The sequence below is a fragment of the Vanessa tameamea genome, chromosome Z, assembly GCF_037043105.1.
Source record: "Vanessa tameamea isolate UH-Manoa-2023 chromosome Z, ilVanTame1 primary haplotype, whole genome shotgun sequence".
NCBI lineage: Eukaryota > Metazoa > Arthropoda > Insecta > Lepidoptera > Nymphalidae > Vanessa > Vanessa tameamea.
The window spans coordinates 14637874-14665153 of record NC_087341.1 but is presented as its reverse complement, the minus strand read 5'-3'; the positions used below and the strand labels follow the sequence as shown (position 1 = coordinate 14665153).

The 27280-nt window shown below is 35.0% G+C and overlaps 1 protein-coding gene across 1 annotated transcript in view; it reads left to right on the top strand.

Moving 5' to 3' along the window:
• LOC113404156 (E3 ubiquitin-protein ligase MYCBP2) overlaps nucleotides 1-27280 on the top strand; it is an 86948-nt gene that overhangs the window by 1871 nt on the left and 57797 nt on the right. Inside the window, exons 6-34 of the mRNA XM_064220405.1 lie at nucleotides 22-348; nucleotides 605-781; nucleotides 877-1155; nucleotides 6050-6184; nucleotides 7740-7889; nucleotides 8159-8311; nucleotides 8686-8797; nucleotides 9124-9289; nucleotides 11362-11483; nucleotides 12176-12400; nucleotides 12519-12694; nucleotides 12819-13041; nucleotides 13188-13683; nucleotides 13766-13932; nucleotides 14034-14218; nucleotides 14472-15227; nucleotides 15300-15452; nucleotides 15682-15777; nucleotides 15865-16098; nucleotides 16192-16395; nucleotides 16500-16634; nucleotides 17297-17475; nucleotides 18158-18461; nucleotides 18581-18747; nucleotides 19158-19323; nucleotides 20265-20386; nucleotides 21399-21503; nucleotides 21715-21908; nucleotides 24763-24922. Of these exons, the coding sequence (XP_064076475.1) occupies nucleotides 22-348; nucleotides 605-781; nucleotides 877-1155; nucleotides 6050-6184; nucleotides 7740-7889; nucleotides 8159-8311; nucleotides 8686-8797; nucleotides 9124-9289; nucleotides 11362-11483; nucleotides 12176-12400; nucleotides 12519-12694; nucleotides 12819-13041; nucleotides 13188-13683; nucleotides 13766-13932; nucleotides 14034-14218; nucleotides 14472-15227; nucleotides 15300-15452; nucleotides 15682-15777; nucleotides 15865-16098; nucleotides 16192-16395; nucleotides 16500-16634; nucleotides 17297-17475; nucleotides 18158-18461; nucleotides 18581-18747; nucleotides 19158-19323; nucleotides 20265-20386; nucleotides 21399-21503; nucleotides 21715-21908; nucleotides 24763-24922 (6068 nt within the window). The remainder of the gene's footprint in view (nucleotides 1-21; nucleotides 349-604; nucleotides 782-876; nucleotides 1156-6049; nucleotides 6185-7739; nucleotides 7890-8158; nucleotides 8312-8685; nucleotides 8798-9123; nucleotides 9290-11361; nucleotides 11484-12175; nucleotides 12401-12518; nucleotides 12695-12818; nucleotides 13042-13187; nucleotides 13684-13765; nucleotides 13933-14033; nucleotides 14219-14471; nucleotides 15228-15299; nucleotides 15453-15681; nucleotides 15778-15864; nucleotides 16099-16191; nucleotides 16396-16499; nucleotides 16635-17296; nucleotides 17476-18157; nucleotides 18462-18580; nucleotides 18748-19157; nucleotides 19324-20264; nucleotides 20387-21398; nucleotides 21504-21714; nucleotides 21909-24762; nucleotides 24923-27280) is intronic.

Genomic DNA, 27280 nt, shown 5'->3' with positions numbered 1-27280 from the left:
CAACAACCTGAATATTTTTAGATACCAACCAACTTGACAATATTACAACGAAGTGTACAATCTGTAATTATTGGACCTCCATCACGTAATTTGTGGTTAAATTTTGGAGTACCGCATAAGTCCCTAGTGACTAGCTTCCCAGTGGATTTACCTTCACAATTAACTACTGGCTCTGGAGAGCTTGTGGTCCGATCTCTGGTTTCCGATGGTTGTTTCTTGTATGTTTTTACATCAAAAGGACTGTTGAAAATCGGCTCAGGATATGGCAGCTCTATACGGCAACATGTATACTTGTATAAATCTGACTTTTTTGCTAGTGATCGACATGGTTGGCTTGGATTTTGTCGGGTTTGTAAAAATTTTTAATTATTCTGGTAAATAGTATACTTTTTATTTAATTTAAGGTCAATATTTCAAGAACCAATTATATCTAATGCTTTGATTCGCCATTTTGGATGTTTTTTTATAGAAAAAATGATAAAACTAAAATTCCTCATGCATGTATATTCCTAATAAAAGTTAATTGACATCAATATCATAATTTGTGATCTAAACAAAAAATAAAAAGGATTTTTTTAAGACGTCTAACTAATGTTGTCGACAGAACAAATTGTACGTGAGGATTGGGAGGAAAAAAAGCGAAGTGCATGAGGTAGATAAAGATTCGCTAGAAGTGAAGTGCGTGCTGCGATTAGATCCAGGACAACCAGGACCGGTTGAACCTAAATCAGCTGTGTTTACCGACGGCAATCTGCTGGGCTTAATCCTCCTTAGCAATTACGTAAGCTTTTGTTGATTGCAATATATTGAATTTATAAAATAAGTGAAAAGGGGAGTTACCGTATTGTTATTACCCTTATATTTATTTATGCACAGGACCATCTCACAATAAAAATGTACGACGCCGAGGCGACAGCAACGGAGCGTGTTCAAGGCGGAAGGTATACATTGACTGCGAGGCGAGAATTCAGTGTTCACTTGATGCGACGACGCATTCTGGTCCTCGGCCGACCAGCTTTTGATGACGGTTTATCGAGACGAATGATAGACTTGGACTCGCCGGTTGCGCTGCAGTTAGACGATAATGATGACGATCCATTAATGAGTATCTCCAGCGGTCAGGATTTCGGCCTGTTGACAACGACTTCGGGAAAGGTGCGTGCTTTTTGAGAATATAGTGTGTTTCTACAAATGTCATCATCCTCCTGCCGTTATCCCAATTTACTTGGGGTCTCTATCTGACGTCATCTCACAAGTAACATTATTTCTAGCCATATCATCTTTCACACAATCCATTGTGTTTCTACAAATGTATGTGTGCGTAATTGTGTTTTTTATATATTTTGAGTTCGTTTGCGTATGCGAGGGTATGTATGTGTGTACCTGTTTGTGTACATGTGTGTATGTACGTGTGTGTGTAAGTATACTTTGGAGTCACAAGATAAACCAATTTACCATATACTGAGTGCGTATGATTTATTGTTAAAGCATTATGTTTCATAATATTTTATGTTTCTGATGCAAACATTGATATTTTTTAAGGATAATTAAGATTAAAAATATAAACTGCAACTTCTTGAAATATATTAGAAGGTTCGGTGGCTCCACCGCTGGGCCGGTATGATCAGATCAAACCGCAAGTTGTACACATATTTGCGCGTCAAATATCCTAATAAGCGTAATGGGGGAGATAATAAATTGATCCTAAGGTCTTTATAAATAAATATAAAAAAATATCCTTTCAAGTTAATAATAATATTACACAGGAGAGATTCTTCACCTATCCCTTATAAGGACATGGGGCTTGGAGCTTATCTCATTACGGGGTTATTCGAGTGGTTTGTGGTATTACATCCGACACAAAAAGCTTTTGATTTTAGCTTGACTGTCAGGCATAATATACTATAAAGACAAATTAACAACTTAGAACCGTATGGTGCTCGGTTGATCGGATTTGAACATCGATCGATATACTTGACAATGTACCGTCACGTCCTCATTGTGCACGGATTATATCTACACAAAGAGTCTAATTACAGTACAATGCGCATTTATATGTCCCCGCTTTGTCTCTAAGCTTAAAAGCCAATGATCTGTATCGAAATCTGGGTAACTAAGTATCCATTCTCTAATTATATAATTAATTTAGAAGTTTGTTATTAATATATCCCAACAGGCATGCTGTCGTGCTGGTGCTATATCTGAAATCTTAATTTTGTTTGCTTTTTTTTGCCCGCATCATAATTGTCATGAATTCGCGATGACAAACAGTTTTTATTGTTCTCTATGACGACGGCTTATTCATTGACTCGAATTTTGTCTTTATTGAGTTGACTTTCTTAGTCGTCGTTAGATTCTAGCTTTTTCAGTTGGTCTGGATGGTATTCAATCAGTTTATCCATAAACCAGAATTTTTCACACCCAGAATCTCCTTAGTGGTTGCCATTTGTAACCTCTTCAGTGTCCCTAACGTGTCTACGCTGTTGTCTGATGTTTCTCGAATAATTTGATATTGAACCACTGCATGGATGTCGTTGTAACTTTGATAATTCATAATTTAGTCCCTGTGATTCATGTATTATGAGAATGTTGGATCGTTCTACGTTATCGTGGCCTTGGTCATCGAGACATTCTTTCTCTGCCTGCGTATATTTTAAGTCAGGGTCTTCGCTGGGTCTTGAGGATTGTAATAACGCTGTATATACCTAGGTGCAGGTATTTTACTGTATGAATACGGATAAACCTCAGTAAGCTTCACAGTACAGATACAGTATGCTACTTTCAATGGTCATCTGGTGTTCACAACAGGTCTTGTGAAATGGATGATAAGCAATTTGGACGGATATGTGTTAGCTTTAAGAGATTATCTCGGTCAATGTATTAGAGTTAATTTATATCATCGGTGAGTAGGAGGTAAGAGGAGCCGGTAGGGGCACACGCTTTGATGATAAGCTTTAATATCACGATGGCTCTGAAATGACTGCCGACTGTCTGTCAGACAGCTGTTTGTCTGTCTGCTATTAACTTTTTCATAGTTGATTTTGAACGTGAGTCTTTAGGATTATTTAACGACTTAACTTGAAAATGCGAAATAAAAAATCTAAACTGCCTAATATTAAATTTTCTTATTTATGATTTCTTAGAAACATTTTAAAACTAAATAAGTCAATTTCTATATTTTTTTATTGCACAAAACCCTACCACCAATACAATTTATTAAAAAAATTAAAAAGTAATACATATTATGTAACTCCGGTAGTTTTATATTGGCAAAGATTTTCGCCAATACACAAACCTTCAATACAAACTTTTAAAGACTATAATTTCTGTATAATCTATAAAGCATATAAGACGGAAGCCAAGTCTGATTATAGTACCGCTGAGTTACTAAAATCGTTAATGTATAACATAAAATAAAACATAATCAGCCTGTAAATTTCCCACTGCTGGGCTAAGGCCTCTTCTCCCGTTTGAGGAGAAGGTATGGAACATATTCCACCACGCTGCTCCAATGCGGGTTGGTGGAATACACATGTGGCAGAATTTCGTTGAAATTAGACACATGTAGGTTTCCTCACGATGTTTTCCTTCACCGCCGAGCACGAGATGAATTATAAATACAAATTAAGCACATGAAAACTCAGTGGTGCCTGCCTGGGTTTGAACCCGAAATCATCGGTTAAGATGTACGCGTTCTAACCACTGGGCCATCTCGGCTCACTGGGCCTACTATACTTTTTTGTAATTCTAATTTTTACCCAATATAAAAAGTTTAGTATTGCTAACCTAAAACACCAAATTATTATTAAATAACACCAACCGTAATGTTTCAAGGATCTTCAAATCACTTAAAACAGCAAACGATTATCTGATGTTAATCAATATCTATTCCCACACTACTTCTCGAAATTGTGTGGGAATTCCACACAATTTCAAAATTTCAGTATTTCAAATTTCCCGGCACACGAGACAGCCTTTAAGAAGTTTTTTTTTGAAGAGTGTGAAGACTTTTTTTTGTACAATTTTGTTTGTTTGAATTGAGTTTATTTCTGTGGAAATTCATTAAAAGATAGTTTTTGTAACAATCAACATTTATTAAACAGAAAATTAATTGCTTTGTATCATTTCTTTTAATCACACACAAATTCCTTTTTAAGCAGTTTAATCTTATAGTTATTATCATAATCTTGGCGGTAGGGCTTTGTGCAAGCCCGTCTGGGTAGGTACCACTCACTCATCAGATATTCTACGGCCAAACAGCAGTACTCAGCATTGTTTTGTTCCGGTTTGAAGTGTGAGTGAGCCAGTGTAACTACACGCACAAGGGTCATAACATCTTAGTTCCCAGGGTTAGTGGCGTATTGGTGATGTAAGGAATGGTTAATATTTCTTACAGCACCATTGTCTATAGGCGCTGGTGACCACTTACCATCAAGTGGCCCATATGTTCGTACGCCTACCAATATTATAAAAAAAGATCAAAAATATTGTTTATTCAAGTCTCATAAAAACACTGTTGAATCGTCATGATACAGTGTTGAATAAAATTTTAAGTTACTAACGATGAAAAGAACTTCGTTAAAAGTCATACTAATTCTTAATAAATTTACTATTATCTACTAATTCCAGTATCTTATAATTTCTCATAATCATATAAATATAAATAATAACAGACATACTTATAAATCAGTCTTTTAAAAAATAAACTAATACATTATTAAAATAGAATTTTATAAAAATCAGAACGTCAACAGCTTTGTCTGACAATCTATTCAGATTTTTTCTATAATGCTACCGAACAAGAAGAACACTCGCTTTCATCAGATATTGCTTTCGAAAATCTTGTCTCATCTCGAGTCTCGAACCGAAAGCACCGGGAATCGAGACAACTAATATTACGAAAGGACCTAAACCCTAGCGAGGGCAAATAAATCAATACAATACTCCAATTACGTGTAATTTGAGGTTCGGTACAAGGTGCTTGTAACAAGAGCATTATAAATTGATAAAAATCTATTGGCTCTAATCACGTGCCGATTCAAGCCAAAGACGGTAAGAATCCATCACAACCCGGCTCCCTCTTACAAGCTGGGTTTAAACGATTAAAACGGCATAACAATCTAAAAATAAGAAAAAACACAGCGACTTTAGCAGGCGCAACGACGATATTTAAGATAAAAAAAATACTTTAAAGCGTATTTATTACTATAAAATTAATGACTTTTATATAATGACATACCTTGGGCAGGAAACAATCGTCCGCAGACCGTTTCAAAAATAAATATCAATAAATCATTAAAAAAAAATCAAAAAAAATATCCCACTCAGCTTATTTCGCCAGTTGTTCTCAGTTGTAGATTTTTAGCAATCGATAAGTTATGACTTCTACATCGAAGAAATAGTTATTGACTAGAATTTAATAAAGGTTTTACTTTTGTCTACTTCGTTGTAATACATCATACATACATAAAGCTGTATCTCAACAACTTCTATGCCGTTCAAGCCATCGCCAAGAAACTGTCATACAAATATATATAGTAAATGTTACCGGTTTTATTATAAACTAGGTACGCAAACATCTACTAGGTTGATGAGGTCAATTGTTGTAGAATCAATACTTTGTGTATGTTTTTTTAATGAATAATTAGTGCGTACGTTTGTGTCCGGGTAAATATACAATATGTATGTAGGTTATACGTATCGTGGTTATTTTCCCTTGAATTATATAGTAAGGAAAAACATGACATGACACTTCATACGACGTAGGTACAGGTCGATAAAAACCCCATAAGGTGTTCATTACTATATATATATATATATGTAAATCGTATATATGCTATCTTAGCACGTTATTAGCTTTTTATCAATGTCAATTGAGCAGTTCTTTACAAGAACCATATCATAAAAAGCTGATGAATTTTGTGATCGTCTCTGAGGATATTTGACATTGTCTGTATGGGCTAACATAACTATTATTTTTAACTTATATAAATCTAATTTGTTTACGTATGGTTGGAAACAATTCTGATGAAATGCTTTTCTTTTGTAGGTGTATTATACAGGCAAAGGCTCAAGTCTAGGCTACAAAGTTGCGATTCCTCAAACCGGCCGTTGGACACTCATGAAAGAGACACTCTTTAATAAAAACGAGACTCCTAACACAAGAAGGTGTAAAGTAGTTCAGGTAAGATTATTTATATGTTGCTTAATTTAACTTTTAATTCTTATAAAAATTAGTGACTTTAGTGTGTTAGGGTTCGTGTGATCTCGTCTGCCTGAGTACCACTCACTAATTATGAGCTTTTTAAATCTAAATATGTAAACTTTATATGCCAAATAAAAAAAAAATTGTGAAATAATTGTTAAACGAAGGTTTTAATATTTAGGGAGCGTTCAAGTATTACGTAACGCAATTTTTGAAGATTTTTGACCCCCCCTCCTCCCCTTGTAACGCACCGTAATGTTTTTCTGTACCCGCCCTGCCTCTCTCTAAAAGTTACGTAACACTTAAATGACCATTTTTACCCTAAAGTCGCAAAAAGTTATATTTTAGTTATTATCTTTGGTATATTTTTAATTGACTTTGCGGTAATAATACTAAATAATTTAGTCCACAAACCCTGCGTATTTTGTTTATTTTTATACATTTTTGGCTTAACACATAATTGTTTTCGTCCTTTATTCTCCTATTTTAGCTTTTTTTACTAATACTCTTAAAATAAAGTAACATTTTTATTATAACCTTTGGCAATGCAATTATAAACAGAAACCCAACTGAAATTAAACATTTTACTCGAAATAAAATTGTATTCTTAACAAAATTAAAAAATAATCAACTATTAACCAAGTATCTAAGTAGGTCTCCGATCAAACAATCCGATCCGATTGAAATTACTGCTCCTCTGTCCACGGGTTTGCTAGCCACTCAGATTCTTTCATCAATGCCACCTGGCGTGCAGACGAATACGGTTCTGGAATTGTTAAGCCACTTGCACCAAATTCGTCTTCGTCGAGCCAGTCAGTATCCTCAGACGATGTTTCATAACGATCCACAATGCAGAGAAGCTCATTCGCCCCTCTGGTAGCAAGGTGCTGCGGCCGTACTCTAGTTTCACAATGGTCATGGCAGACAGTCTTGTCATGCACGTAACGACAGTGCATTTGAACGCTCTTGTGAGATGTGAAATAGATCCCACAGGTTGGACAAAAATGACGACCAGACTAAGACAATCGAGGGATTCCCCGTAAAACGTAAATGAAAATGGTTGCCAATTTGGGAGTTTTGATTGCCTAATTTTTTATTTAAAAAAAAAACAATGTTACGTAACGTGTTGTAAGAAAGACCCCCTCCCGCCCCTGTAACGCATCGTAACGTTTTACGAAACACCCCCTCCCCCAAATTGCGTTACGTAATACTTGAACACCCCCTTATCATATACTTAAATACTGAATCAATTTTAATAAAAGTCACACAGTAAAAATAATAAAAGGTAAGTACTAGAGATTTTTAATTCCAAAATTGAAGAACTTGCCACTATACCCCTCGAGGGATAAATTAATTATATTAACAACTTTTTTAAGTAGCCTTTATCCTTTCTTCAAAATTAAGATTACTTCGTTCGAAATTCGATCAAAATCGTTTCAGTGCAAAACCTTAACAGAGCGCCAGACAGAGTAACTTTTGCATTTATGATATTAGTAGATTATGATTCAGAGTGTAATTAACTTTTTATTCGTAGGTTGCCTTAGGCCATGAAGGTGTCCACGCCATCCTAGTGTTAGATAATGGATCGGCGTTATTCACGGGCATAGCGCGAAGAGGAGAAGATGGCGATGCCATTAAACACAGGCGAACACCCAAACCTACGCGACCTAAGAAAATTCTAAGGGTCAGTATCATATCTATAACAGAAAATCCAATTGCAGTTACCTTATTTATCGAAGAATGCTCGCTGTATATCAAATCTGTACTTTGAAGATGTGTATTTATTTTATAAGATTTGGTATTATGTTTTATTAACTTCGATGACGTATAAATAAAACAATCATTCAATTTTATTAGCATTTTTATAAATTGTAAAATTCTTAGGTTATAAGTCATATTACTCTAGTGAATGGTGTAATGAATTATATTAAAAATATTCGGTGGTTGACGCAGGCTGAACGTCATCATATAGTGTACGCAGCATGCAACTACGGCTCGACAGCGCTGGTGACAAGGCAGGGTGAACTGCTTATGTTTGGCAAAGATACGCAGCACTGCGGCGAGTCCGGACTAGTCAGTGGATTGCGACATGAAAATATCATTCAGGTATAAATATATAGGTATTTTTTATTCACAGGTTGACGTCTTTAACTGTGGTTAGTTTAGGTTGGGTTAGTTGTAAACAGCAGTACTTAGTATTGTTCTGTTCTGGTTGGAAGGATGAGCGAGCCCGTTTAATTACAAGCACAAAGGACATAACTTCTTAGTTCCGTATCAGTACCGTATCGACGAGGCAATGAATCGTAAATAGTTTTTACGATCACAGTGATTACTTAAGTTGACTTCGTTTTAGTAAATTTAATGGTAACTCAATATTATATATAAATAAATTAATCTTTATAATTTTGCCAAATAATAAAATACTTTAATATTTTAATTATTTTGTACTTAGTTAATAATTTGGATAAATTCGTTTATAGGTCGCATTAGGAAAAGCGCACGCCATAGCTCTTACAAACTTCGGTGATGTTTATTCCTTTGGTATCAATAACAAGGGTCAATGTGGAAGGGAGTTCGGATACACTAAGGAGAGTAAGTACATGTTACTTCTAATTTAAAGCAGTGTAATAATTATGTTATTGTAATTAAAATGTTTTTATATGACAGTAGATATGCCAGCGGTAAGTTTATACGGTTGCTAAATCTGGGCTATGGGGTGATAAATTTAAATACTTTGGGGTGTTGATTTTCATTGCTCGGTGTGCTAACTGAAGCCGTTGGTCTCCCGCCTGATCTCCCTCCGCAAGAGTCAGACAATAATGAATAGAATATAATAAAAGAGAGGGAATAACACAAGTGCTTGCGCACAACTCTCTGCAATATAATATCGAGCTCAGGTGGATATCGTTTTGTTATAGAACCATATCCAACTCGAAACACGAGTAACAAGGAGGAAGCTCGGCCATGCCCCGATATGCACACGTGGAACGTAGAGTACTGCCGGGTGTGCGTTCTTTGTCGGGAGTGCACAGGATTTGGGAGCGGCTGCCACTGCGCCACGCTGCCTAACAGGGTACCCGGCGAGTGAGTATATTTCTTGTATAATATTTTTCTGCCATGGGTTTGTGCACCCCTTTGGTAGGTATCACTAACACATCGTTTACTTTACCAAACAAGTAATCAGGACACACCAATATTTTGTATCGCTAATACAAGGCTCAATATTTTTTAAAATGTTAAAACAGAGGTGATTCGGTTCAATAAGTTGACATCCGAGCTGATTTAATTAAATCTTTTACTCTCTTTCGATCAACAATCCTTCCACATAATGCTTTGGCAATAGTCTGAACATAGAACCCGCATAGGGATGTCTCAATAGGGATGTCTTAATTTCTCCATCCAAGCCGAGAAGGTTGAATGGACCTATATCATATGCGCATAAGCTACGGGTAATTCAACATAACACGACAACACCGCCAGGATACTTCTCGTTATAGCTCCCTATCCATGAAACGTACTTAAAATTAGTGATATAAATTTTCGCAGGTATCACAGTGACCGCGGAATCGCTATCAGCTTCAAATTAAACCTTAAAGCAAATAACTTCAGTCATAAGTTCGCCTATCTTTGAAAATATTAAGAAAATGTTGCCTCCTCTCCTCGTTCTCTTTATGGTTTGCATACGATTAATTATCTTTTTTATTGCATTTTCTTTCATTTTCACCTATAAATTAGCGAAACGACACTAGATAATTTATGACTAGTATATCCGCACTATTCGTACACTTTATTAGAATCAGAATGCACTTTTTTTTTAAAATGTTGAACGCGACCGCCTCGTCAATGTTCCCTCTGAGAACTCTCCGGATTTAGTAAATACTTGGTAGCGTTAACTCTTAAGGGCTTGAGTTATTAACTCGTCTCGTTCTGGTCTCGGTAAAATATCTATGACGAGTAGATCACGACACTTCACCGACTTAGTGATAACGCGATGAGCAGTTAAACCATGGATATCGGGAGATGTGCCTTTAGAGCGTGCTCTGTGTCGCCTGACGGTCAAGCTGATCTTATATCTAAACAGCACCGGCCAGTGCCGTACTAACCACGTAGCAAGAGTAGCAATTGCTAAGAGAGCGCGTGAAAGGGGGCCCCGCATATTTGCCCCCCATTCATCTTTTCCTGAACTTATTTTTTTAAATAATTTATGTAGTTTCATCAGTTTTCAATCGTTAGTTTCTTATCAAAATTATTCTATATTGCCAGGAAGTCTCATCTCTGACTTTTTGTAGTTTTCAGAGCCTATAGTAACCTACTAGACTATTATTTACCCACAAAAGTGTAACCTATTGATGGCCAATAAACATATAAACTGTTGAATTGTTTTTTTACCACTTTATACTTTTTTTAAGGACTAATAGCAGATCAAGCTCTTTTTGAAAGAATTTGGTGCGGGCCTGGGCTTAATTAATCCCGCACGGGCACCGACCGTTACATACATATAATTAAAAAAATATATTTGAATATACTGAATCATACGTTGAAAGCAAAAGAAACAAAAAACTATTATGATGTTAAATCTTGTAATTCCGCTGCACATTGTCAGCGTTTATTTAATAAAATGTATATAATGTTGCCTAAAATTTTAACCATTTTCAAAACTCATAATGCTTGGGCGTATGTTCTCATCTAACACGTCTATTATCCATCAATCGTATAAGCGTAATCTTGCACCCTTTCAACCCTGATGCGTCAATGCCAAATCCGACGTTAACGTACTGAGTGCACTAAAGCGATTGCCAGTTTTAAATAGGAAATTACGAAAAAATCGTCGCCATTTATTACTAAGTGAATCTTCAGTTAGCAAAGCACTTCTCTGTTATTTATATATATGAGTATTCACATACAGTTCATGTAAGGGCTACCCATACATATATGTACTTCACAATGTGATCTAAATCAGCTTTTACAGTCTCTGTTTACTTTCTTACAAATTCAAATAAAATCGATTTTATATATCAGGGATAAAGTTTAAAATTTATTAACTATCAAATACCTATATTTTCAGATTTCAGGTTAAAGTATATCTACCTCATATATCTATAAATTTACCTCAGCTTTATTTTTTAATTATTATTTCAATGCATATAATTTTGCAGACGTTGCGGCTGCGGCGAAGGCGACAGTGGATGCAGTGTGTGCGGCGTGTGCAGGCGATGCTCGGAGGCCTCTACGTCTTCGGCTGCAACTTCTAAACCGGACCAAGAAAATTTAACTATTGGTAAATATTTTTTTATAAATTAAATAATTTACTATCTAAATGTTTTTATTTAGGTATTAAAGTTACAATATAATGTTACTTTGAATAAATAATATTGCGAATCAAGCTTTATGAAATATTCCTATCATGATTGGCAGTTTACTTACCTTTATTAGTATCTAGATGTCTGATGTCTAACATTATGGTTATTTAAAATAAATGTACTATTTAAATCACTGTTTGATAGTATAAGCTACTCTCGAGGAACTCTTCCCACCTCCCATTTACCATGTGAAATAAATCGGAACAGCATCACGTTTAGCGCCGCTTTGAATATCACATAAGTGACTTGTTACTGCGATACAGTCGCTTATTTCGATATTCGAAATGGACAAAAACGCTGACTACAGTGAAGTGAATTATGCTGCTGGAAATGTCGTCTTAGCAACGATATTGGTTAGTTTGTGACCTTATCATTACTATAACGTTTTGTGACATTACAATTACAGGAATTATTACACATTGTACAGACATGATAAAATGTGTTTTAGCTGGTTCGACACACAAAATTTATAACTTCCGTCATAATTGTTTTTTTGCCAGTTTTTGGACTATATTGATGTGTTAAATGTTGTTAAAATTGAAATGCATGAAGTGTAAAAAAATTATATAACAAAATGTAACATCGTATTAAATAAAGTTAATTTTGACAGAAAAAGAGCAGGAGCAGTCCAATGAACCAGGACCGTCAACAGCGTCGGCAACAGCAGCGGGTCCGACGCCTAGTGGGTCGGGACCGGGAACAGGCGCAGAATCGGAGCGAGAGGCCAGTGTCAAAGTGAGCTGCCTGGCACCTGCTCGCGTAGTTGTCCCGGGCGGACATCGAATCCTCGCTGTAGCCTGTGGACTGCATCACACCATTCTGTTATCTGAACATGGTTTGTGATATTATTTACGTAGTATTCCTTAGTAGTAGTTCTATTATAATTATAACCAATTATTGTTTTTATAAATGTCATCCAACATTTAAGTAAATAAGTATATTATTGTACACAGGTGAAGTATTTACGTTCGGATCGAATCAGTGGGGCGCTTTAGGTGCGGGCGATATATCAACGCATCACCGTCTCGTGCGCGTGCGCGTCCCTCGCGCGGCCGCCATCGCCGCCGGCAGCAATCACAGCGCTGTGCTTACGCGCGATGGAGAACTCTACACGTTTGGAAGCTACCAGGTTGTGACACTAACATTCATATTATATATCAGTAAAATAGCGATGTCTTAGAGATTTTAATTTTTAATAGTTATTTAATGTAAAATGATTGTAATTTAAATTAAATATTTATTTGCACATCTAGAAAGGATCGTTGGGTCGAGCTCGACAGGACGAACCGCGTAATGAGCGCAGTCCAGTCTGGTACGCGACGCCTGGCCGCGTACCGAGAATCGGACCACGATATGGATGCCGAGGAGTATGGATTAGTGCATCCGGCGACCAGACCTTCGTACAAGTCTCACAGGCGCTCATAAACACTGACACGCTCTTCAGCTCTACAATCACGTCCAACTCCAACAGTATCAGTTAGTGTCAATTTGTTATTGGATAGCACTTCCCCTACGAATAATCCTGTAGTAGATATTTTTAAATACCTTTTATATTTTTAAATCAGCCGTTTAAAATTTTCAAATTTGTATACCCTTTTAATTGTTATGATTTCCTTTTTCAGTAATTCTACCGAACCGACCAGAGCATACTTTCAAATGCATCACTATAAACAAAAATGATGGTACGTGTAGCACCTGGACTGGGCCCGAACAAGTTGACTTTGTGAACACACTCGCTTGTCTGGACCCTCTTTACGACGTACTTTGGTGCTATCAGCCACAAATGCGAGTCATGAAATGTTTTAACATCATTGCATTCGACTCGCACAAGTTACAGCGATGCTGCTCGAATGATCCCGAAGCATTTTCGGATGCTGAATTCGAGTATCCTAATTACGGCTGTATGAAGAGGTTGGAAGATTTCCGACATGTAGAAACTTTCGAATGGATTAGCAATATTCATGATAGAGAAACAGACAACATTGTACTTTCCGATATGTCTGTTCTCCATCAAGAATTAGCTATTCCATGTAGCCCAGGGTGCCAGGTTACAAGGATCCATGCCGCTTTACATTTACTGGGGAGCTTAGACTCTCTCACGTATGCGCACGACAACAAGTATGTACTATATATATTTTAATTTTTAATATTTTAAATATGATTCAAAATTAAGTGACACGTTGCGTAATATTTTTTTAAGGACACCGGTAGTCGAATGCATACGTGATAATACTATATTGCCAGTGGCACCATTGATTGAGGACTACTTCACTGTCAACCGTTTCGAAAATCACGGTGGCGGTTGGGGCTATTCGGGACACTCAATAGAAGCTATTCGCTTCATGTGTGACAATGATATAAAACTAGGTAAAATTTATAATTGTTTGTGTTAATATTCATATGATATTTAGTAAACAATATACGAAATAATACGATAAACAAATGTGACCTGAATTTTTGGTGTACAGGAGGCATTGGATTGTACGGAGGTCGCGGCGAATACACAGCTAAGATTCGTCTATACGACATTGGTCCAGACGGAGGAGATCAAGAAAACGACGGAGAAATTATTTTTGAAACGGAGGATGTATTTTATGAATGTGCTCCAAAGGACAAATATCCTTTAATGTTCGAATCGCCGCTGCCTGTAGTGGTGAGTAGAATGTCAATAATAATGTAAAATTGTACATATATAACGTATTATTAGATTTTATTTGTGATCATTTAAGTGTATGATATCAAATTAAAACCAGATTATTGTTCGAATATAAAAAATCATTACAAAACATATATTGCAGACAAGAAGTAATAAACATGATTAAAAAATAAAATAAAACATTAAATAAGGAACGTAATATAATATGGATAATATTGTGTAATTGATTGAGAAATCAAATGATTCACAGGCTGGCAGGTGGTACGTAGTGTCTGCTACAATAAACGGGCCCTCATCAGACTGTGGTTCGGCTGGTCAGGCGATGGTAATAAACGATGATGTAGGATTTCACTTTAAAACTTCGAAGAAATCAAATAATGGCACTGATGTTAACGCCGGCCAAATTCCTAGTCTCTTGTATAATTTAACGAGCTCAGATCATCCGGTACCTATTCGACATTTGGATCCCGGAGAACCAGTAATCGTTCTCTCCAAAAATGTATCAAGAAAAGTTACAGTGTCATGTTTCCGCTCTCTCATAACACTTTTGCAGTGGAGTTGGAAGACGTTTAAAGATATTTTGTTGGATACAAATGGTCAGATACCAATTAATTATCAAAAGCTCGTGGTAATGAAACATCAAAAGAGATTGGTATACATCATGCGAGCCGGGTTGAGATTGGTTAAATCGTACATAAAAGAGGTTTACCCGCAGAGCATCAAAAAGAGAAATTCACCAGACTACATGTCGTATTTCGAATCAATAGCAGATGCTCGAAATTTTATTCAGACTGTAATGGCTGATCAAACGCCTACGTGTGCTTCGTTACCCCGAAAACAAGGTCGAAGTAAAACTCACAGAATATGCTACGTGCAATTTGCTCTCGAGCTGACAAACTCAGTGTTGAAAGAAGCCCATGAGACATTTAACGCGTGTTTTTACGCGTTCTTTCCAACACCCATTCTAAAATGGAATCATCTTTGCTTAATGCTGTACCATGTCCGGGTAAGTAAGATCCGTTTCGATTATTATTCTAATTTTTTATATTATATTACCGTTTATGGTCGTATGGTTCAGGATGGCAGCGTTCCTCCGTCTCAAGTACGCGAGTTAACAGCAACTTGCGCTGCGATGTGTCTCTCTCAGAGTTTACGTGATGTATTGCAATACATCGTACCTCTCACCCAGAGTCAAACATCGCGTCAGGATTCGCGCCGATCTGAAGTCAAGGTATATTTTAAAATTATGATAAATCTTAACTTTAAAATTATGGTCAACGATATTAGTTTATTGTATTATTATAATAACATAATAAACAATATAAAAAAAATAGCACATGAATACATAAATGTTATAATGTTTTAAATTATATTTGAGATGTCTGAGATACAGTAAGAGAAATTAAACAACTTTTTCTCTCATTAAATTTAATAAAATATTTTTAATAAAAAATTTGCAGAATAAAGATATACCTTGCAAATCCGCAACAGTGCCGCGATCATCTCACGCACAGAAACCACCGCCTGTTCCACCTAGAGCCAAGGACTCCCAAAAAGTGAGTCGAAAAAAACTGTTTATTGTAAAAAAATTGTCTTATTGTAAAAAAATATACATATCTTACTTATTATTAAAAATGTTTTAGGCTCAAGACAACAGCGATACATCAAGCTACTTAGAATGGCATCTGCTGGACGTCGTACCTCGACTGCTGGATGTAGTACTGAGCCCTGTTAAACAGCAAATAACGCATAGGCAATGCGCCCCCGCTCACGACCATGGGGAGCTCCAGACGCAGGATCGCCTTGCTGAATATTGCTGTAAGCTGACGGCACGCATTATTGCCGAAATGTCGTTCAGTGCTTTGCAGTATAACATGGTGAGAAGTAATGTTTAATTAGTGAAAGTTTAGTTAACAATAATTATGTTAAATGCTAAAGATACGGCGGTTATAATAATAATTTACATGTAGGACGATCCTGATTCAAAGTCTCTGAAGCACCTAGTGACCGCTTCCCGCTTCATGCGTGAGAACTCGATGCGGACGTGGAGCACGGGCCACGGCAGTCCAGACGCGATCTGCTTCACCGTAGACAGGCCAGGAGTCGCTCTCTCTGGCGCCTGTGTATTTGTTGGCTCAGGAAAATATGATTATTCTTTAGAACTCTTGCACGATGTAAGTACTTTTAAATTTAATATTTCATTGAATAAATCCAATCGGCTTTTTTTTTCTACAAATTCATTTACAAATTAAATTTACAAATTCCCTGTTCTTCACAGATGCGCACTATATCGGAAGATGCCAATCCAACGCACTGTTGGGTTAGCCTTGAAGTGAAGGAAGGTACATATTCATCAGCTGACGCTCAACATGATATGGTGCCTCTGAAGTTTACAAGACCTGTTCTGCTTAAGGTTATATTTTTATGTTATTACTTAATAACTATCACTTTTGCACAATTTAACTTTAAAAACGTTTTAAATTTATTTATAGCTTTAGCATAACGTAAATAAAATTAAAATTACAACTATTTTGTTTGTAACTTCAAATTAATTAACTTTATTGTCATTTTTGTATACTCTATATCTTTGACATGTATTAAAACAATAGTTTTGGAATTTTAAAATTTTACATTACGATAATATTTATTTAAGTTTACATTTAATTTAAACGGATGTAATCATCGTGGCGCCTAAGTATATTTGTATTAAATTAGAATATTATAAAAAAATTACATTTAATTCTTTTTGAACATAGATTTGCTGTTTTTGTAAATCTATTTGTTTCAAAAGAAAGGATTTGTTATTTGACTTCCGGAGATCTTTATTTTGAGGATTTATTCAGTTTAAAACTTTACCAACTCTACCGATTTTTTTATCTGGCCTCATAAGATATTTTAATTTTTTTTTTTTTTCGTTTTTTTGACACACTATTCGTCAATTAAACTTAAACACATTACAATTGTTATTTTTAATTAGTCGAATAAATAGGTCTTAGCTAAGTTTTGAACGACATTTAAAAATAAATATTAAAGATATTATTTTAAAATGCCGTAATTAGAATTTATTTTTTACAGGATGATAGTCGGTATGCATTGCGCTTCTGTTGCGAAGGCGCGCGTACGGCTAGCGGAGACTGCGGACTGCCGGCCGTCACAGGCCCGGATGGCACTACTTTCCAGTATTTCTCATGTTCACTCAGTTTCAACGGAACTACCCTTGCTCGCGGACAGCTTCCTTCTCTCATATATTATAGGTAATGTATATTATTGTGACAATGTAAAGATACACAGTATGCAATAAATCATGTTGTATGATGGCCTTGAAATAATTGAATTTTATTTCAAATTATTTGGATTTGACCTATTGCTTCTCAATAGCTTCGCCGATTATAAGCGGATTTTAATAATTGTTTTTTATTATATATCAAGACAGCGAGCTTATATTAATTACAAAAATTGTGCAAGAACGTTTGGGTAGGTACTACTCGCTTGTCAGATGTTCTACTGCTAAATAGTAATAGTTTTTGTACACTAGAACTCAACAAAACTTAGTATTGTTGTATTTCGGTTCGTTGGAACCAGTGTAACTACATACACCAGGCACATAACAAGCTCCCAAGATCGGTAGGAATGGTTAACATTTTTACAATCCAATTTCTATGGCTGTTTTGTGGTTACTTACCTATGGCATAACAAAGGAGAAGAAACCTACTTTTAATTGTGAAGTACTTGAGGAATGACGATGAATTTCTCACTTGTTTTGTTTGTTTGATTGTTAATTGATTTCAATAAATATATTTGTGATTGGTATCATATAAATCAGAAGAAAATATTACAGCATTTCACATGTCATATGTACTGCCCACATATTTAAGTCTCCTATAAAAATGGTTGCCATGACCGAAATCGTTTAAGAGCATTTTTGTTTATATCTAGGACCAAATGGATAGATCGCAGTAGCGACAGCACAAATGGCGGTGCCCTGATCAACACGGGCTTAGTGGTTCGCAACGTGGAACGCCTCCAAGATGACATGGACTGGGAGCGCGGCGGTGCTCGCGAGGCTGCCGTGGCGGTGGCGGGTCAGTTGGCGGAGCGAGGCGGCGCCTTGTTGGCAATGATGCGCGCACTCTCGCCGGACGATCTGCGACGCTCCGCGCCCGCTTTGGCTGCTGCACCCGCGCTCAACATGTTACTGCCGTTCGCGCTAGCCAATCTCGAAGGACTACATGATTCCAAGGTCAATATAATTATTTTAGTTATTTATAAAATAGCATAACCACCATTTTTCGTCTATTGTTATTAGATACTTATTTATAAAATTTATTTTTAACTAATAGTTATAATTTATTGTTTCAGAGCGTTATAAATCTACTCGAAATCGTACATAAGCTACTGCCGCACGTAGCAGAAATGAACCTTAAGATGCCAACTAACGAAGAGAACCCCTCCAACACGACTAGTCACTACTACACATGGGTAGAAAGCGACCATCCATACAAACAATCTACGGTCATCAATAAAAGGTAAATTCAATCAACAAATGTTGTTATAAAATCTTGTGGGTTCCGCCTGCAGATCGGCTATTCTACCGTCAAATATAAATATTTCGCATTGCTGTGTTCCTGTTCGAAGGATCTAAATATAATCGCCAGCAAACATAAAATCATCGATACCGTTGTAGTCGGCGCTTCGATGATGGGTTATTTTATTGTATACTTCTTGTTTCCTTGCCAATACCTATGAATGAAGGTCACCAACACCATCAGGAAATCTTGTATCTTATCTTTCTTTTCAGGCTGGATCTGATATACAAAATAAGCCGTTGAATACTTATTAAAAATAAAATATTTATCTAATATAATAATATAAAACTAAAATGAAAATAGTCGAATTTCTTTGTTACTGTAATATATTTTCATTTTTATTTTTCAAGGGTGCTCTTCCCTCCTCAAGTTTCATGGATTGTACTAGAGATGGATCCACGTAGCATTACCGCGCAACCCGAAGACACGCTCACGATATACGCAGTGGCCGGCGCTCCGAAACATAAGTGTCACTGTGCGAATGATACGCACATTGCAGATCCGCCCTTCCGCAAGGTATATAAGGTAGCGGTCGTCCATTCACCCATTCATTGTAATCACACTGCTACTCTACACTGGCTGGCCTATTTCGGATAACTATACGCAGCGAGTTCTCTTTATAGTGGCCGCTCTATTTGAATCGTGTCATATATTTAAAATGAGATCTAACTCCTTTCAAAAGTGCTGCTTATACTTATACAATGCATGGCCAGCCTAACCTAGCATGAACGGATAATACGATTATTGCGTGCTATTTACTGTAGTACTAACGCGTGTGATGCACTGTAGGGAAGGACCCATTCGCCGTCATTCATTTTCATAATAGACTGAATTAGCGTTATAATTAAACTGATTTGCGTTCTTGCACAGCGAAAGCTAAGTATAGATACTAGTTATTTTGTTTGAATATTACTGCATTGCTTTAAAAATATTGCATTTTGAAATTGATTATATAAAATATGTTAAATAAATACTTTTTCTTATTGTAATTTATGTATTAAGTAAATTACAATTACCATATTTTAAAAATATAAACAAATACTTACATCAATTCATTGATAAAAAATTTACTATTCAAGTCAAACACTCGAAAATCTTGTTCTTATATAAGTTATACTAAATAATATTCGGAAATTAAAAGTGGGAAAATAACTTCTTCACTTTTCAAATATTTATTCATGAATAAATGTGGTTTATAATGTTCGGTGTTGAACGTGTAGACTCATACGTACGAACGCTTTATAAAATTCGGTAAAGACAATTAAAATAAAATCACATAATGCCAAAGGAGGCAGTGACATTGATTGACCAACGAATAGTTGGAAAAGTATTGCCAATAGTCGGTGGTCCACTACAAGCAAATAACTTTAGGGTGCGCGAATATTCTGCACATGTATGTTGTATTACAGCGAAAATTTAGCGAAGAATATATTATAATAATGTTCGGATCGTTGCAGCGGTTAATACAACTAACCTCAGAAACTGAGGATGCAGAGGAATTAGAAGAGAGTATCTCTGAAGCACCTTGTATGCACTACAACTGCACATACGTCAGTGTCACACCGAAGTTGGCAAATATGTAAGTTATGATTGTATACTTATTAGGTATTCCAAAAACGAAACATTCTCCATTCTAATAATTATATTATGATATATGGTATACATGATTACTTAATGGATATACCTCGTGCAGAGTTCGCATCCTCTGTACCCAGCTTTGAGAGAACTTTACATTACATCGATATTTAAGCGAATCAATTACGTAAAACAATTGCTAGACGATCTTATTATGAGTATGTTGCAAAAAGAAGGTTATCTTGGTGTTGTATTATCGGAAATGCTGATTCAATAAAAAAACCTTGTGATAGATAGCTTCGGAACAAAAAACGAATTATTACGATAACACTTATCTTGCTTATTTGTTTCTATTACTAGATAACATAATAATAAGTTTTATTTATCTGTTTGTCATTTTTGCCTGCAATTGTAATTTTACCCCCTTCCTGTTTACCGATTGATATGATATTTGGTACACATCTTTAGTTCTGGTGGCAATACAATTGAATATATTCAGTATCGTTATAAGTCCAAGATGGCCGCCGCCACAAAATGGCGGATTAAATTTTTTTCAATTCCACCAACATTGACAGTATGGGTATTGAAAGAGACTGACTAAAATAATACAATACACAATAAAAAAATACAAATCTAAAATGGCCGCCGTTATAAGATGGCAGGTTTTATATTCGTTTCAATTCTTGTAATGTGGGTAATGGATACCAGATGAAAGAGCTTTAAAATTAGAACACTTGCATAGCGGATGATATAGCTTAGAAAGTATAACACATATATACATTAAAACTGAGTTTTAGGCACCTAATAAATACAAAGAACTTTGTCATTTTGGAATCGGGATTCAAACATGTTCAAACTTGTTTTTGTTTTTCTCGATAATAGTTATCTATATAGGCTACTTTATATTTATCTAAATCTTAAATGCAAGAATAATACGAAGCTGTTATAGAAATCTATGTTTATATTCTTGTTTAATAATGTTCGTATATAGAAAATTAAAATTTGTATTATTTCAGTCCCACGGAGTGGCCACAGCGAGCTTTGCTAGTGCCTGGAAACGAAGTGATATTTTCATTGGAGACTGCGTCCGATTATTTGAATGACTACAACAAATCCAACAAGTAAGTATATAAACTTAACTTAGTTTCAATGGGTAGTTGTTGGTATGATTCGGATTAATTATGGTCCAAAAGAAAATTAGTTAAAATACTATATATAATTCATTTTACAATTTTAAATGCCTTATATTAATTATATTTTTATATTTGATACTTGTAGCAACAAAATTGACTAAAAAAGAATGTTATTAAAAGTATACGACTGTTGATACAGTGAAGAAAGTCGCTTCGGTTATCGATGCCTTTGCGTCGGTTACGAGGAGAGCCCTCTAGCGGGCATGGGCACGAGCGGTGCGAGCACTGCCGGCGGGTGTCTCGCCGCTCTCGAGATGGAGCTCGTGCACCTCGGCGCCACTTGCGCCACGCGACTGCTCGCACCCGACTTGGACATACCACCACTCACTCAAGGTAATCTCAATATTCAACACTCTTTCTCATAAAAATAAATAATAAATTTCGCGTTAAAATACACGACGACAAAGTCGCCGTAATCTCAACGAACAATAAACCACGGATTAGTTTAAGATTTTTTTTTTAATAAGATGTGGTTAGAGTGTTGAAGAGAAGTTTTTTTGTGAAACTCAGTAGGTAATGGCGAGCCTACTACAAAAATAGAGTTGCTGAAGATCTCGGGAATGAAAATGATAATTATAATTTCACTCCTAGAGCAACAGACACACTAAAATTTTATTTAAAATATTTTTTCCTTTTTTTTATTGAAAAAATAATTTTAAAATAAATAAAATTTCGATATCAGAAACGCAATTATTCTTAGAACGAACGAATTTTCATTTGATTTCTTAAGAATTTGACAAGTTTTCAATTGATCTAAAAGTAAATTTATTTTAAATAATTTAAAATAAATTTACTTTGTTTATAAATATATAATATATACTTTAACTATTCGAGTTCAGTTCACCTGCTTTTCTCTTAAATTTACTTTTGAATCTGTAAAAGTCTATTTTAATTGGAGTACTAAGACGTGTCATATTAATGTCTGATTAAATTTAAACGTTAATAGCTTAACATTTATCTCGGATTAACGTACTAATGGTTATATTTATAATTTCAAAATCAATGTTCCAGTAACTTTGCAACTTTGTCTTATGCTCTAACAAATTACTTCCCTTTTTATAGTTCAAAATGTGAGAGTATACATTCTAAACTATGTATGAATGCGCAAGGTGAAACTGGTCAAATTTTCTTCTAGCTCTAAGGTATCCGCCCAATATTGCAGTAAATAACATAATTATTGTAACTTTGATCAATTAATTCAATATAATAAAAACACTTGGTGGTAGGGCTTTGTGCAAGATCGTCTGGGTAGGTACCACCCAGTCATCAGATATTCTACCTCCAAATAACAGTACTCTGTATTGTTGTGTTCCGGTAGGCAGGGTGAGTGAGCCAGTGTAATCACAGGCACAAGGGACATAACATTTTAGTTCCCAAGGTTGGTAGTGCGTAGGTGATGTAAGGAATGGTTAATATTTCTTACAGCGCCTTTGTCTATGGGCGGTGGTGACAACTTACCATCAGGTGGCCCATATGCTCGGCCGCCAAACAAAGTCATAAAAAAAGTTTTAGATTTTTTTCATTTGGTTCACCCATTTATCAATTATTCTGCCTAAGTACTACTAAATGTGGCTGTGTTCCGGTTTAAGTGAGTCAGTGTAATCATAGATATAAAGTACATACTTAGTTTCCAAGATTGATAGCGCATTGGTTTATAGCGTCAGTGTCTATGGGCTTTGCTGACCATTCACAATCAGTGCACCGAACTATTACAATTAAACTAGTAAATAAATAAATTATAGGCCTTTTATGATTATATTACTTGCTTGTATCTGATAAATATCTAATATTTAATTTTTATAAATAGAATTCAATGAATTATTACAATTTGAAAACATTACTTTAATTGTGTTTAAAATGCAATACGAGTTAGTTTGGTTATATGTTCTATAAAAAATGGATGTTGCATCATTCGTTCGTCCCCTGCGTTCGTAAATGTCAAGGCTTCTGAATGCACTATGATACCAAAGAACTCGCGTCAATGATTACTTCCTCAATTGTTACAAGACATGGCATTGCAAATTGTTACTTCAATTAGAATATCAGTGTTACTTATACAAAAATATTCAAATTTGTATGCTTGTAATAACAAATAATAACAAATATTATTTATTAGTTTTGAAGTACCAAAATTAAAAATAAAGTATTAAAAATTATTAATAAAAAAATTCTAATAAGTCATTTGACTTAACGAAATTATATACCTACTAATAATTTCGCAAGACAGTATGAATTACTAGTATTTTATTAGAGTGGCTTTGGTTATTTTCATATTTCCATATGTATTCTAAGATAAATAATAAAGTCTAGTTATTTTTACAATCTTTTATATATATATATATATATATATATTTAATAATCTTTTATATAATTTACACCACATAGTTTAGAAATATATTTTTGATCTGTTTGAAAATAATAGTACTTGCCTGTTTTGGAAATACTACATTTGTGCACATTGCAATGAATTGTCTATTGTGGTTATAGTTTTATTGGCTTTTCCCATTCTAACACGAAGTAAAAATAAGGAAAAGAATAAGCAACGGTCAGTGACTACGCACAAAAGTAACATAGAAACTTACAACATCATAAAATAATATATACATATATCCAAAGCAAAGGGCAATAGCTGTGCATAGCACAAGTGCTTGGCCACAGTATATGTAACTTATAACTCGTGGTGTAGTTTTATATATTGAACATATTTTTATATTTGATTTGTGTAAAGAAAGTCGGTGTCCCGTTAAGATTGTCATCATTAAAACAATTTAATCATGACTCATTAGGTCCTCGTTTAGATGATTATATGGCTCGAGTGGAGCGTCCGCTCGTGACCAGAATGCAGGGCTGCAGGTGTCAACTAGATCCATTGTACTCCAGCTTTGTGATGTACTTGATTAGAATTTAAACTTGTGTGTATATTTTTAAACCATTTAACTATATACATACTTGATTAACCATATTATAAAATAAAATAAAATAGCTATACGAAGATTAAAAGATTTCAAGATTCAAAAGTTTTAATAAGTCCATTAGCCGGAAACATATTATATGTTTGTATAACCTTTAAAATATACTATACACTTGAACCTTCGTAAAGCTAATAGAGACATAATCGACCTGGCGTTTTACATGTAAATAACATCACATAAGTAAATAATAAATTAATATTATTATTATCTATCAGCCACAATAGTTGAGGTGCAGATGCTCGCAATGTCGTCGAGCGGAGGAGGCTGCGACGAGATAGGTGGTGACGAAACAGAAACACTGCTGCTGTCTCGTGGACTCGAAATAGGCTCACCGCCTGCGGTGCAAAGTGTGCTCGATGGAAAACCGCTGCTGAGGTCAGTACCTACTTCGCAGTAAATATTAGGTTTTACCGGGGTATAGTATGTCTTAACTATTAACTATACAATACATATGGCAGATATTTCAACCAATAACCACCTTTCATCATAACTAAAACACCTAAACATTCGGTAATGCTTGCCTGGAATTGAACCCACAATCTTTCATTTTGGTTTAGGTCCACGCGTTCTATCCACTGGGCCATCTGTGCTCTGGGTATGGTTGTTTAAATTTACTTAAAAATATTATGCGCTGTTAGGGTTCAGTTGTTCTACTAAAAATAGTAAAATTTTTTAAAGGTTTATTAATAATTCGTAAAGGTATAATCTTTAACACAAATACCACTATTGCATACAACTTGCGATTCAAACCACGAGGCTAGGAAACTGGCGACCAATTTAATATATTATTTGCTATTTTTTCATAAAATTATGTTATAAGTTTACTTCTAATGTAAAAAAGTATTTGGGCCAGAGAATCGTGAGCCAAAATAAAATGAAAAATATCCAAGAAGCAGACATTCGGGCCTCCGCCTTATAACACGGCGGTGTTGTAAATATATTTAAATTTCAATTTTTATTATTAAATATATCTTTAGAAATTAATGAAGCAGCGAATGTCTTTATTTTGGTTATTTTCTTCTTTATAAAACCGATGACAAGAGAATGTCACATTTTTGTAACATTTTTCTCACGATTAATACCATACGGATTGTCAATATAACGCAGTACTACATTGTTGCAAAAGTTATCGTCAATGTCGTTATAGTATTAATAATTCAATAATATAACAATTAATAATTAATTTAGAAATATGGCTCGCCAACTCCCTAACTAATGGAATGCGCCATTACTAATATTATAAATTGGCTAAATATGAAGTTACGTTGGTGAAATTACTTGCTCTTCTTATTGCACTGCCTTATATGTATTATGTTGATTGCTATATATTTATGAACGAAAGGTAAGAATTATTGGTAAGCATTACATGATACTGAGGATGTAAAATTACGATGTCGTTCTGACCGATTTCGGGCAGCGCGACAATGGAGACGAGCAACAGTGCTGGAGTGCTGATAGTGCAAGCGTATGAGTAAACGCAGGTGCAATCTATTTCCTCATTTTCATAATGCAATTTGACGGCAATTCGACAAGACTGGATGGAGTTCATCAGCAGAACCAAGGGATTTTCAAGTGTTCAACGGCGAGGTACGGGATTTATTATTTCGACCTGGTTCTCGAACTTACCTTAGGCTTGTGGATTGATTAATAACCACGAATCAAGCGATGCAGCAACTATATATAGGTTAAATGTATATAAGGGTTAACATTCATGTTAATTTAATAATTAAAAGTAATCACAACCAATAAGTGAACATAATAACGATCAAATGATAGGAATGAATATTACATTAAATATTTAATCTCTGTAACTCTGGTTTTTTGCTATATTTATATATATCTAGTTTAGTCAAATAGGGAATTATTCTCGGAGTGAAATAAGCGACAAACGTGTCTAACGTTTGTTTTAACGTTTTATGTTATGACGTTTAAAAAGTCTCATAGTCTCGTGTCGCGAGTCAAGATATTCAAGGACAAAGGTCACAAAAACGTGTTTTTGTCCGTAAATATCTTGTTTCATGCTCTTAATGACTTTTTAAGTTATTAATAAAAGTTGTAGTCTAAATTCTCAACAATTTTAACATCGTCTTATACATCCAAGGGTTCATTTATAAATTTCTATGTAAATGTTATATTTATTTATTAATAAATATTAGATTTTTTTGCTGTCTGTATTCGACTTTAAAGCTTGGTAGACCAGCGATACTTGTTATATATTTTATGATTTTTTTTATGAAGTAGGTACCAATACAAAGTTCTATTGAAGTCGGTAGCTTACGTTCTTTAATTTTGAAGTTTACATATTTTGTCTCTTATAAGAAGTCAGTCCTGACTTCGTACGAGTAAAATTCGCCGAAGAGTGCCTTTTCCCATCTAAAATTAAGATAAATTTTAAGTGAATCGGACTTATAGGTTCAGAGATATCGTGATGAGTCAGTCAGTCAGTATATATTAAATTTTTAAAACAAATACTTATTTATTATGTATGTTAGTTGTTATTATGCTTAGTAATGTATATAGATTACAATACACACTCAGACATGACTATGCAAGGAAAAATCATAGAAATAAATTGAGTATTCGCAGTAAGACATTACACGCAGTAACGTCAAGTTCATCTTAATTATAAGAAATTCTGAATTGAACGGCTGAATTACTAAATGAACCTTCTAAACGTACCTTTTCTCTAATACCTAACTGTTAATGTAGTTGTTAACCCTCTGGTTGGCTTGG